We start from the raw sequence: 12,815 nt of genomic DNA, 5'->3' as shown, positions 1-12,815 counted from the left end.
TAAAGGAACCGCCCTTGAAGGAAATCGAACTCAGGACACTTTTCCCAGAGTTTCGACCTTCCTGTGTTCGCTCATTGGTCAAAATGAACAATCCCGCCACGTTATTCCTTCACGTGCCGTAAGCGAACGAGTGAAGAAACACGTCAACCCCCAATCTCGAGTTTACACGTGACCAGCAGACTCTGCGGTATTTACTAAGGGCAAATACGACAGTTTCTTACAAATTCATCTTCTCGATCTCAGGACAGTTTTCGGGTTTGTGATCTTAGCCAATGAGATCCCTTCCCAGGAACAAACAAAATTTGCCTTAGCGCCATTCGTCTCTGTCCGAAGAACAGAAAACATCTCAGCCGGGATTCGAAGGAAGGAAACATTTTTCTCTCGCCCAGGGCAATGGGCTCAACAGCGCCCAAGGTCCTAAAAATCGTCTTTAAAACACGACGTTGTTTTTAAAATAGGGCAAATGAAATTTAAAAATATACCTCAAGCCTCTTTTCAATAGTTTTAAATCGATTTCCTTCTTACAGAGAAAACATTTAATATTTATTATTGACTTCTTACATTTATGATGGAATGTAACGAAATTATAACTTGGAGTAATTCTCTTAGTATTCCTGTAACTAAAAAAAATGTGTAAATATGGAATGCAGGTGTTCTTATAAAATACGAACACCTGCGCGAAAGATTGGAACTTGTAAAGCATATCTGCGACGGTCACGTGCAACAGTCACGGCCGGCATGCCATAAGGTTCATTTTCTATTTATTACGCACGCAGTGTAATAGCCTGAATGAACCTTATTGCACTCCTTTACTGACTGTTGCGTCATAGATTACGTCGGCTTCCTTGTACTGGTATATATTGCAGTCACCAATCGGAATTCGTTACTTTGGAAAGGATTGCCTTGTGAATCGGTTGTTGATGAAGTGCGTTGTGGTCTAGATAATTTTGTGCTTACATTGTTTATGAAAACCTTTGAAAATAACTTGTGTATTTATCTTCTGTGAATTATCAACAATTTCGTGACAGTGTCCTGCACTCTTTATATTTATTTTCTGATTAAAATTTTGCTCCTGTGGACATCGAGTTCTGTTCCTATTCACAAAGGGTGAGACAAGGGTTTCCTATTTATTATTAATATTATTATTTGATTTTGCATTTGTAATTGTCTGTGGTATTTTGAGAGTTTGTGTGTAATTTTTAAGCATCCAAATGATAGCAACCACACACGTCGGCCATCACCAACAAAGTTATTTGAGTTCCGGCTAAGCTAAACGGCTGATAGAGACTTAAGTCAGAGTCACTTGGGAATAAAGAAGTGGCTTAAGTCTCTTTCGTAGTTTGCCAGGAAACGTGTGGAATTGCTTAGGCGTTGCCCGCGAGCTACAGGTAGGGGAAATATTACCTACGCAAACCAAATCGATCGGTGGAACAGAGTACTGCAATACAACGCTTCTCAAAATGTTTCTTGTCCCCTGGTTCCCGAAATGTCACTGAAAAGTTTCGAGGATTCTTAACCGCGGTTACCATAAGATTAGATAGTAGTCTCTAACACTAAATATGTAATCATTACACATTTGTCATTGAACACTAATGTTTTCAATTTGTTTTTCATTCAATATTAATAATCGTTTAGTCAATCTACGTAGGGAACAGAGCGTCGATTAATAACCCAAATAAAGAGTATCATACGACCTTACGAAAGGTTCAAAGTAAAGGCTCACAAGTCGGACTGTGCAGTTTAAAAATGTTGAGGCGTCTGAATACACCATCCAGTTAAACAGCAGTGAACTGAACGATTGGTCTGTGGTCTGTGGTCTGAAAGAGGGTTTGTTGTCAAAATTACTTATCTTAATCAAGTAATTTATTACACTCTTACTCGCACTGACGAGGGAATGGTTCGGTTGGTCGCGTCGAAACCTCACCTGAAACTTTGCTCATCTACAGAGCCCATCTAGTAATGATTGTACACAAAATTTCAGCCGCTGATTCGCTGTGCAAGGGTGCGAAAAAAATTTCTAAAAATTCGAATGTACATTCAAAATTCGCGCCTGGCAGTGGCGCGGTATTCACCGGTGCATTGCAACGGAGAGCGTCGGCCACGCGTCTCTCACAAATAGCGAGCCGTGAAAAACGCGAAAGAAATTACTAACTGGAGAGGAACAATGGGGGGAGAATTGCCGGTTCATCGAATTATTTCCAAAATTGGGCTAGGGGATGTACAAGGCAACGCTCGTCGCTGAAAAAAATCTGTAAACGCACAAGCGTTCCTCTTGGAGACAAAACCACGGGAAATTGCCTAGATTTTAATAGCGCTCAGGATTGTCCAAAATTCATATACGCTACTGCGTCCAAGGATGAATAATACATAAAAATATCTTATTCCTGGAGAGACAACCCAGGGGAAATCATTACCTTCTATATGCTACAAAATAGGGGCCCGGGTTGGCCATAAAGCTTCCTTCGCCAAAAATGGCGCATGTAAAGAATGCTTCAGTGCTGTTATTTCCAACAATGTAAAGTACGTAGTATAAATTTGTATTTCGTGTGTTCCGAATTTCGTGTTGGATTTAAAAGAGCGCTGATGGAAGGTAAAAGGATATATCTTTTTTGACTACAGGTGCCTGAGGAGAATCCCGATTTTTTTGTCAACAGACGAAGAAATTACATCAAGGACATTGTGACAACCTGTTCTGAGTTCGATGACGAACAAGCAATCAGAGATGGACAGGAACTTGACTTCCGGCCGTCAATCCGGTTAGTATGCAAAGAAAGGTGCTTAAGTTAGGTTTTGCTCTTGATAGTATCTTTCTAAATCAAAAGTTATAATTATAATATATTGGAAATTTGTTAGATTTATATTTTAGGATTGTAGCTTAACGTAGATGCTATACGGGCTTGTGTCTGGCCAGCGACAGGCTGGAGCCTGGGACGTGCTTTTGACAATGGGACCTCAGCCCGCGGTATGAGTAATCCTTACCCCGTGCCAGAGGTACGTTGGCGCACCTAGGAAATGACATTATGGTCAGCAAAGGCCAACCAAAAAGCTAACTAAGGGCGGAGTCCTGCGCAAGCGCAAGCGTCGTCCCTTCCTAGGTGACACCATTCCTGTGCACAAGGCGCATTGCTGGAAATGGTACACGGTCTTAATTAGAAAAAACGGAAATTTTGCTAACGCTAACGGGGTTTCGTCGTGGTGGGAGCCTCGACCACTCAAACTGGGATCTGTTGCTGCTGATGGGAGGTTATCCCGTCAGGCAAGTTGTCCAAGAGAATTTGGCTGGTTGGATCTCTGGGGTTTGAACCCAGAGAGGGAGGGGCCGTTTCGGCTGAAGGCCTCTGCGGCATGGGGGGAAGATCACTTCAGCTGGGGGGGAGCCGTGCCCCTATTAAATTATACCCTGGCATTCGCCTTACAACTGAGGAAAAGCACGGAAAACCTCAGTCAGGGTAGCCGAGTAGTCTAACCACTCGTTGTGCCGACTTGGCCGTCTTTTGGGGACAGCCTCGGCTGGCCTGCTGAACATCAGTCGCCCTCGGTTGCCCTTGGGTGACCCCTGTCAGCCCTAGTTCGGAACAAGTGCCGCCTGAGTTGCCGGATTAAGGGGTTCCCCACACCAGCTAACTTCAAGTCAAATCTCTCAGTCAGTGCTCTGTTGTGGTCGGCAAAGAGCGGGATCCCCAAATCCTCGTGTATTTGCCTGTTACTAACGTACCAAGGCGCGTTAGTAGCAATGCGAAGGCACTTGGATTGTAACACTTGCAGCTTCCGGACGTGGCTGCGGGCAGCTGACCTCCAGATCGGGCATGCGTAATCCATCATGGGACGGATGAGCTGCTTATAGAGCAGCACACCGTTCCTGATGGACAGGCCACTTCTCCCATTGATGAGCGGGCCTATCACACCTAATCGTTGCGCCGCCTTCTTTCCCAGCAAAGGGGCATAGATTGTTGAATTTAAAGGGTTTTGGGAGGAACGAGGCACCCTCGTGAGTGCTACGTGTCCAGCCCACAGAAACCTTGTACATTTCAGGATCATGGTTTATTTTACTCGTAAGATTAATATAATGATTAGTGCAAAAAAAGTTGCTTCACGGTTAAACCTGTAATTCTGATGCTCTGTTACAGATAAACAACCACAGACCGACGATGTCACTGTACACGATTTTGAACCCCTGAAGGTGATAGGAGAAGGAGGTAAGTGCAGGTTTTTGTTAATTCTAAGCCTATTTTTCTGCTTATAGAACTCGAACCTAATTACCCGAACTTTCATGGACAGATTGGCAGGAGACTAGCAGTAAAGTTATTATTGTTATTATTAGTAGTAGTATAAGCAGGAGCAAGGAAAGTGGAGCCCATCCCCAGTTTTGAATCAGTCACAACTTTTATAGGCACGTGACTACAGAATATTTAAAGATACTGAACATCAGTTACAAATTATTTCGCTGCCCACCCAGCCTCCTCTACAATGGGTACCGGGGTCCTTTCCCGGGGGTAAAGCCGGCCGGGGCGTGATGCTGACCATTCACCCCCATCTAGTGCCGAGGTCAAGGAAGAGAGGAGCTATACCTCCACTCACCCTAAACGCCTACATGGCGCATAGTGGGACAAACTTAGACTTATATAAAAATTGCAATTATTAACAACTGTCTGAGCACAACCTTCTTCCTCCACTCAGATCCCCGTCGCTATCAAAGTTCCGAGGACCATGGAATTAACGCATCGTAATCATCTGCAATATTTCCTTGTTTCTAGAAGTCAGAATAAGTCGTGGGAGATAATTTAAAATAACTCAGGATTTATTTATCCTTTCTGTAAGACAATGGAAATGTATCAGCAACAAAACTGATTTATTTTTACGTTTTTCTCTGATGGCTGACAAGTTAATGAACGCCTTCCTAGCAAAGTACATTGGCTAATCGGAGCTGTTACTAATGCTTCCTCGTTGTCGTCACATCTCCTTACTGATCCTCTATGTGACGCTAGGTCTAGTTCATAACAGGGTAGAAGAATTCTTAACATCGACGGAACCGCACTGAATCTTTTGCCATCTCCGTGGACTTTCACAAACGCAATTCTTAAGCAGCAGACAATGAGGAGACGAGCATCTCACCGCTACCTCTGGGCACTGCAACTCAATCGAGCGTGAAATGTGCGGGTAGATGCTGACAGGACATTTCTGTGGCCCGGTCCTTGTTCCTGACGTCAATGAGATTTTAATTTGTGTCCCGCCACCACCATTTTAACGCAAGAGTGATATATCTAGTTATTTTCAAACTGAGAATTATGTAGAGCCTGTTCTGACGTAGATAATTTTCAACCTATGGCCTGTAAAAGTTTATTTGTGGGTAGATTGAAAACAAGGTGGCAAGTAATGAATTCGGGCATTGAGCTCGTGTGACTTGGTCAATCAGCCCTTCGAAGACATTTAGCACAGAAGTATTATAACAGGAAAAGTTTAATTATAGAATACCTGTAATAAGATTAAATAAAGTTTTATTATGTTACTCTCAATTAGTAGGGCTATTCATATCCCTTACTTGAAATTATGTGCTCCAATAATTAGAAACTACAAAAACTTTCGCACTTACTGCAAGTGATTTTAGTGTTTTTCTAAACTGACTACAGAATATACTGAAAAATTCTTTTTCACTCAAGAAGTTTAGACGCTGCATAGAAATTGTACTGAATCCTAATCTGTAAGAGGAGATTGTTTTCTTAAGTGAGAATCGTTCGTTGAAAGGGCATCAATTAGTAACACAGATGAAATTTTACAGGTTTCGGGAAGGTTCACTTGGTTCAGCAGAGTAGAGGATTCAATGAGAGAAAATTATACGCTATGAAGACAATGAAAATTAAGGAATTCACTAAGAACATAAAAACTTACCAGCACACGATGACGGAGTGCAGCGTGTCAGCGGAGGTAGGCGACAGCCCATTCCTGGTTAAGTCGCACTACACCTTCCGGACGAAATCTGATCTGCACCTTGTGATGGGTGAGTACATGAAGAACTGCTCTCATGTTCGGGACAGAACCGCGACTGGGTGTTTGGGTCCTGAATGGCAACGAACTGAAGTGTGTAACTACGCTTAGTACAGGTTCAGAATTCGCAGCCGAATTAGGGAAGAATTCCTTGCTTCTTGTTAAACTATGTTACCCTTCAACCTTTACACTTACATTTTGTCGAATTTAATATGCAATACACTACTATTCGCTGACATCTAGTAAGAGTAATGGTCGTTAAAATAAGGAGGTCTGGAAATTATTGTTTTCAATGTGTTCACAGACTTTATGGAAGGTGGAGATTTATGTGAGCTTCTGTTCCACAAACGTAAATTTCGAGAGCGCGATGTTAAATTCTATACAGCCGAAATCGTCCTCGGTATCGAACACCTGCACAAGGTAAGCTCACTGCAGACCTCGCCAATGAACTGCCTAACAAATACAGTATTTGTCTGTTTGTTTGTTTGTTTGTTTGCACGTTCAAATAGCCCATTTCTGTGTCTGGTTGAAAATGACAGCCAACAGTTTGGGAAATCACGATTGTGATCATTAAGTAGAAAAATAATTATTTTTATGAGTTGTGTTAGAAAAGGTAATTTGTTAAGATCACAGGGTTCCTGTCCCTAATCCTCCTCCTCCTCCGCTTTCAGACCCAGTGACATGAAACTTCCTGACTCATGAGCATAGTCATAACTTAATAAAATTAGTCAGAGCAGCTACAGCGTAGCAGAAAAGCAAACTGCTGGGTGTGCATCTCACAGCCACAATAAGTACGGAAACACAACAGAACAGAAGCAATTTGTTAATTTTGTTTTGTTTTTTCCAGATGGGCGTCATCTACCGCGATCTAAAACTCGAGAACATCCTCATAGACTCCAGTGGCCACTTGAGGATCACTGATTACGGCCTCTGTAAGAAGTTCCACCCTCGTCAGAAGGTAAATTTAATTTCCACCTGAGGCCCTTTTGTTGCTTAGTCCAGCTACAGGAAAACGTAGGCCGACAATGCAGGAGCTGCGTGGACCACTGTCAGTACGCTTTGTCTGACGGACGTCAGAATACAAGAATCATAAAGGTTGTACGTATTTCAGTTGTTAAATTCGCTTCATCCGTGATCAGATTGTGTGTCTTGTACCAATATTTAACGGAAAGTGCAACTAAGATGCATCGGATGCACTCCGAAATTGAGGAGCTGAACTCAGAAGCACAGAACCATTTTAATTGTAGCAAATCTGTTTGCAATTCCTTCGGGATTTTTTACCATAAAGAAATATAAACACCATAAACAGAAATTACCGGTGTTAGAAGATAGACTCTAATGGAAACAAAACTGTATGAGGTAAAGAGAGGAATAATTTAGATGTTATTTTATGAGAAACTTTGTGGATAAGTCTTGGTGAGACAAACCCCTTACAAAGGGCCAAGGCATAGGACGAGGAAGATCATCGGGAGACAGAGTTAAGAGGAATATAAGAAAAAGAATTGATTTTGAGAGCAGGAGGAATGTGGCACTGGATGAGAACTGCGTCCAGTGGTGGTCTTTGGAATTAGCGATATTAAGAGTTTTTAGCCTTACTACCAGAAAGTTAGTTACTAGTTGCTTTGTGTCTCATATTACTGTCACACTTATGTAAAATGTTGTTTCTATCAACAGAATAAACGTGCATATACCTTCTGTGGCACTCCCCATTACATGGCTCCTGAGATGATCACAGGCGAAGGACATACCAAGGTAATTTCTTACGCAATGGCAATCTGACAATGAGGAGCTGTCGCAGTGTAGCAGTGTGAGCGTACGGATGCATAAGTACAAATTTCATGCGGGATGAGATGTTCTTCAACCAATTCCCTCCCCCTACCTCCAGGAAGGGCCAACAACGAAAAAATATTTCAAAATCTGTGTGTGTTTACCAACTGCTCATAACATCATTTAAAGATAAATAGTCAGTGCACGTTACAGGTGTCAGAAGCTTTCGTCTGTCTTTGGTGCAGTTAACTTTGTGCCGACGGACACTCATTTGCCAGAAGAATGGAGAATTAATATATATATAACCTTAACGCAATAAATTAACAACACCTTATAGATCCCGCAAATTTTGTTGCCCTTAAATTCTTGTGGACATGTAGAAGTCTTTAGAAATGAAAAGTGGCTGATTTCACCTGTTTCTGTTGCAGGCGGTTGACTGGTGGAGTTTAGGTATCATGGTGTATCAGATGCGAAAAGGAGCCACGCCATTTGAACAAGAGGATGATGAGAGTGACAACTTCATGAAGCTTTACGAGTGAGTTCAGTGTGTGACGTCCAAGCTCCTTTAAACACGTGCTAAATAAACCTTAGGACAGGGAATGAATTGCAGTCAGAAAAAACGCCTGGTGACCAAAACCATGTAAAATCTGACGATTGTCCAGGGCCCTAATTGACTGTGAGGGACAGGGCAGTAAAGGGTTCGAAATGTTGAGAAGCTGAGTGCGTCCTTATAGATGATCCATCTTAAACGTCTGTTGTGTTACCCGCTTCAGAGATCTCCGTGTAAAAGAGCCACTGATGAGGCTTCTTATGATAGAAGTGAGGGGAATTAGGCACACTAATTATGGATGCATATTTAATATGTAGTTTTCTGTATACAAATACAAGAATGGCGTTCTTTTCTCCCATTACAGCCGAATTCTGACGCAAGATCCGGTAATCCCTACGAAGTTTTCCGCTAAGGCGAAAGATTTCGTCTTAGGATTGCTAACCAAAGATCAAACGAAGCGTCTTGGTGCAGGCGACAACGGAGTGGATGACATAAAGAGGCACCCGTTCTTCAACGTGAGTTCTGTCTCCGTGTCTGTTCTAAATGTTTCAGTTCCAAACTGTGTCTTGGCCACGTTAACTTGTATTAAGAAAATCAAGGTTTCCCGTATCATCCAAACAGTTTGAGACTCTTGACTTATCTTAAGACTTAAGTGAGCAAAATTCATCTTCTGCAACAAATATCATAACACTGACAGAAGTTGCTTTATGAGTTCACAGTAACAAGTTAGGAAGCGAATGCATAAATCATTGACAGATGACGTTTTTAAAAAAAACCTTTCGCCACACGCCTTAGATTTCCAAATAACTTGCTTAGAACCTTGGGTGCATCCTCAAACACCCCTCCCTGCAATCTGTACTATTGCTAAATAACTTACAGCAGAGACCAAAATTTGTAGCCACGCTGAAGACTGTTTTCAGAATCCTCCTTCTGTCTGCACAACTGAAGCATCTATTCAAATGAGATGCTCCCAGTTGAGCCTTGCCAGCCAGACATTCACTCTGCAATCACCGTTAATGCTCGTGTTCATCCCACAGAAAATCAACTGGGCTGATATGGCTCGAAAAGCCAAGAAAGCTCCGTTTGAGCCGGTTTTTGATGACGAAATGATCCTCGGCGCCAAGGAAGATCACCTCCCGCCATCCCCTGCTCGATCCCAGGATCGTGTCACTTCATGCTCAGGTGAGATACGTGACTTAGTTTCAGAAGAAATCTACTTTTTGCGACTCGTGTTTCTTCAGACGAGTTTGGTTTCAAATGTGCCCAGAAAAGGACACTCCATGTTGACGTTGGTCCTCTGCGTTGTAATGCCATGTGCACACGTAAATACATTTCTGCGTTCCGGAGGAACATACTGCCTCCATCGCCATCGCTGAAGATGGTATCAGTACATTCTTCCGAAACTTTGGTACAGAGGCAAGTCTGATGATGTGAGTTTCCCTTTCCACCCAATTGCTTCATCTCCTTCCAGGTCGCATAATTAGGATCACGTTTTGTTGAATTTGAATACGATAAACAAAATTCAGGGGCACACGGGTAATGAAGAAAGTGATAGCATTTGCTAGAATAAAGGTTTGTACCACGCTGAATTCTGTCAACGCAAGTTAAAATGTGGGCCAGCAACTGCCTTCTGCCCTACATTCACTTGACTCAGTTTATAAAACTGCTCAGAATTAACAAGAAAGGCGACTTCATGGGGAGAATTATGCACAGCTTTAATTTTTAAAACATGGAATAGTAGTTGCAGTCTTCAGCGAATGTTAGAGTATTTATCAGCAGAAAATATACTGGAGCAGACGTGTTCAAGTGTTGAGAATCGCTGTGTCCCTTACACGAACACAGACTGAATATTTCGTGTATTTCTCTTCAGATACACAAACGACGGAGATTCCTGCAGCGCAAACAACACCTGCGGCTGTCGGGAAGACTCCGTCACAGAAGAGGAAACTGAGCAGGTCAGAAGATGGCGGGAGGCCAAGTAAGAGACCACGACCACCAACGCCGGTGGTCGACCTGACAAATGACAGCGCGACCAGGCGCGACCAGGCCACGGAATAACGATGCAGGTACGTGTAAGTCGACTACTGGTTTCATTGCTTAATTTTTGTTTACGGAAACAAGCAGCGTAGACTGTTGAATATTTCCCAACGTTTCGACAAACAGTGTTGTTGCCATCTTCATTGAGGGCGATTATATTTTGGGGAGATTCGGAAGCATCGGAAGGTTAGGTTAGGTTAATGGGAGACGTGATGATTGTAAAATGGGTGAGGGGCTATCCACAAGGGGGGGGGGGAGTGATGCGGCCTCGTGGTTGAGCATTGTACCTGAAAAAAATAGTCCTTGGTACCGGGTGGTTAGGAAAGTGGATGAATGAATAGGTTTTCGTGACCAGAGAAGCAATAGAGGAGGTTACGAGGAAATGTTTAGCGGCCACGTGGTTCGGACGGGACGGAACAGATCAAGGCGTTGGAAGGAAGGAAAGACGAAATAAGGGAGCAGATGACTTAAGTGAACGGGGTGGCCTGTGAGAAGGATATGTAGCATCGGGTCACAGAATTTTCCATTGGAAATGGGGCAATTTACTTCCTACATTTGACCCTCAACCCCTGGCATTTTGTCGTCGAAGGGCTTTGGAATGTGCGCATTTCATAACAGTTTCTGGCCTCCGTGTGTGGTTACTTATGAAGCTGCAGTCGTGAGTTAGTAACCAAGTGGCTTGGAATGGAGGTCGCGCGAAATAATTTCGCAGGACAAGTGCCCGATAACCGTCAACATTCTACGCGGCTAGTTCTCGAAGGAAGAGGTTGTACGACCTTTGCATTTCTGCTCATTCCCCTAAAGGTATAAAGACTGCGCCACGAAAGAGGACGTTGAGCAGCTCAGGAGACAGCGAAAGGCGAACTAAGAGACCACGACTACCAACGCCGGTGGTCGACCTCCCAAATGACAGCGCGACCAGTCCACGGAAACAACTATGCAGGTACGTGTAAGTCGACTGCTGGTTTCATTGCTTAATTTTTATTTACGGAAGCAAGCAGCGTAGACTGTTGAATATTTCCCAACGTTTCGACAAACAGTGTTGTTGCCATGTTCATTGAGGGCGAATATATTTTGGGGAGATTCGGAAGCATCAGAAGGTTAGGTTAGGTTAGTGGGAGATGTGATGATTGTAAAATGGGCGACGGGGTATCCACGGGGGGAGGGAGTGATGCGGCCTCGTGGTTAAGCATTGTACATGAAAAAAAAATAGTCCTTGGTACCGGATGGTTAGGAAAGTGGATGAACGAATACGTTGTACGCCCTTTGTATTTCTGCTCCTTCCCCTAAGAGTATAACACTTCAGTTTGTACTATTTTTCCCCACTCGAAACAAGAAAGGAATACAAAAACAGACGAGCCCATTGCTGCTGTTTCTTTCGCTAGTCGATTTAAAGTGCAAAGTTGGTAATGGAGTTCTCTGCATTATCTTTTGCATGTGTTTGGGACAGCGAACCGTGACATTCTCTGTGTGTCTTCCTCTTATATTCTTCCTGGGTTTGTCAATTCTTGTAAATCCTGTCAGTGCCCTTCAAATGCCATCTGCGCTGATGTTAGCTTCGGTTATTTCTGCCATTGCTGACTGCAGTGCCATGTTTCTTACGTGTTCTTTCCAGTTCATTCCGTAGTCCTGATGAGTGTAAGGAGTTCATGTTGCCAGTAAATGTGACTTGAATCTTCTTTGCATATGCAGGTTCTGTCTGAGTGGTCCAGAAAGATGAAAGAGCTCTCTCAGAACACGAGAGTCGTCTCGAACAGAACGACATTCACGATTCAAAATGTAACAGACCTCCAGCAAAGATCCAAAAGGGAGATTAGACGAGCAACGGAATAAATACTTCGCCCCAATCACCTCGTCTTTTAGACCATAAGGTTCCAAGAAACAGAAAGAAAGTAAACCAGCCCCATGGTACTGAAACATGTGTACATAATTAAATTGTTAATAAATATTTGTATTTGATAAACGTGTTTTTTTGTTATGTTTATGTTCCTACGAGGTGAGAATGGTATTAAGAAAGAGCAGTCAGCTGTTATTTTCTCAAGGTCAAATGAACACGTAATAGTTACCACTCATCTGCAGACAAGTTATTAGGGAGCTGGTCAATTTCCAAGTTTGAATCCTCTGAATCACAAATGGAAATAAGAAAGTGGATGTAAACTTGCAGAAACACTGTCTTTGTTAGGTGGTACGGAGTCCCTACTAAATATTTTAAGAAAGTAAAAATGGATTACAAAATTAGATAACAATATAGGAAATTCAAATAATCTCTCATAGTCCGAGACCCTGAGAAACATTTTGACTATAAGCTGAGTTTCTAAGATGGGAAAAAGACTGACCCGCGCTCAAACAAGAGCTATGGTACCACCCCTTGTCGAAGGTTAAGTATTCGCGAGATACCCTCCTTATCTAGAGGCCTTCTCCTCCGTCCGCAACCTGAGGACATGCAATCCCGCAGTGCTGCTACTATGATGATATAATA

At 42.9% G+C, this 12,815-nt stretch overlaps 1 protein-coding gene across 1 annotated transcript; it reads left to right on the top strand.

Moving 5' to 3' along the window:
* Positions 1-906: 906 nt before the first annotated feature.
* LOC147872418 (ribosomal protein S6 kinase alpha-5-like) lies at positions 907-12,248 on the top strand. The gene is made up of 13 exons (XM_087357250.1): positions 907-1,107; positions 2,620-2,756; positions 4,128-4,196; positions 5,777-5,995; positions 6,287-6,402; positions 6,830-6,940; positions 7,657-7,734; positions 8,178-8,284; positions 8,664-8,814; positions 9,337-9,481; positions 10,170-10,365; positions 11,141-11,279; positions 12,029-12,248. The coding sequence occupies exons 2-11, from the start codon at positions 2,702-2,704 to the stop codon at positions 10,355-10,357; spliced, it is 1,239 nt and encodes a 412-aa protein (XP_087213376.1). The 5' UTR covers positions 907-1,107; positions 2,620-2,701; the 3' UTR covers positions 10,358-10,365; positions 11,141-11,279; positions 12,029-12,248.
* Positions 12,249-12,815: the final 567 nt, after the last annotated feature.

The sequence above is a fragment of the Zootermopsis nevadensis genome, unplaced genomic scaffold (assembly GCF_977971745.1).
Source record: "Zootermopsis nevadensis isolate Lab colony 2312 unplaced genomic scaffold, Znev_1.0 Znev_ptg000028l, whole genome shotgun sequence".
Lineage (NCBI taxonomy): Eukaryota > Metazoa > Arthropoda > Insecta > Blattodea > Termopsidae > Zootermopsis > Zootermopsis nevadensis.
This window is presented reverse-complemented; position numbering and strand designations above follow the sequence as displayed.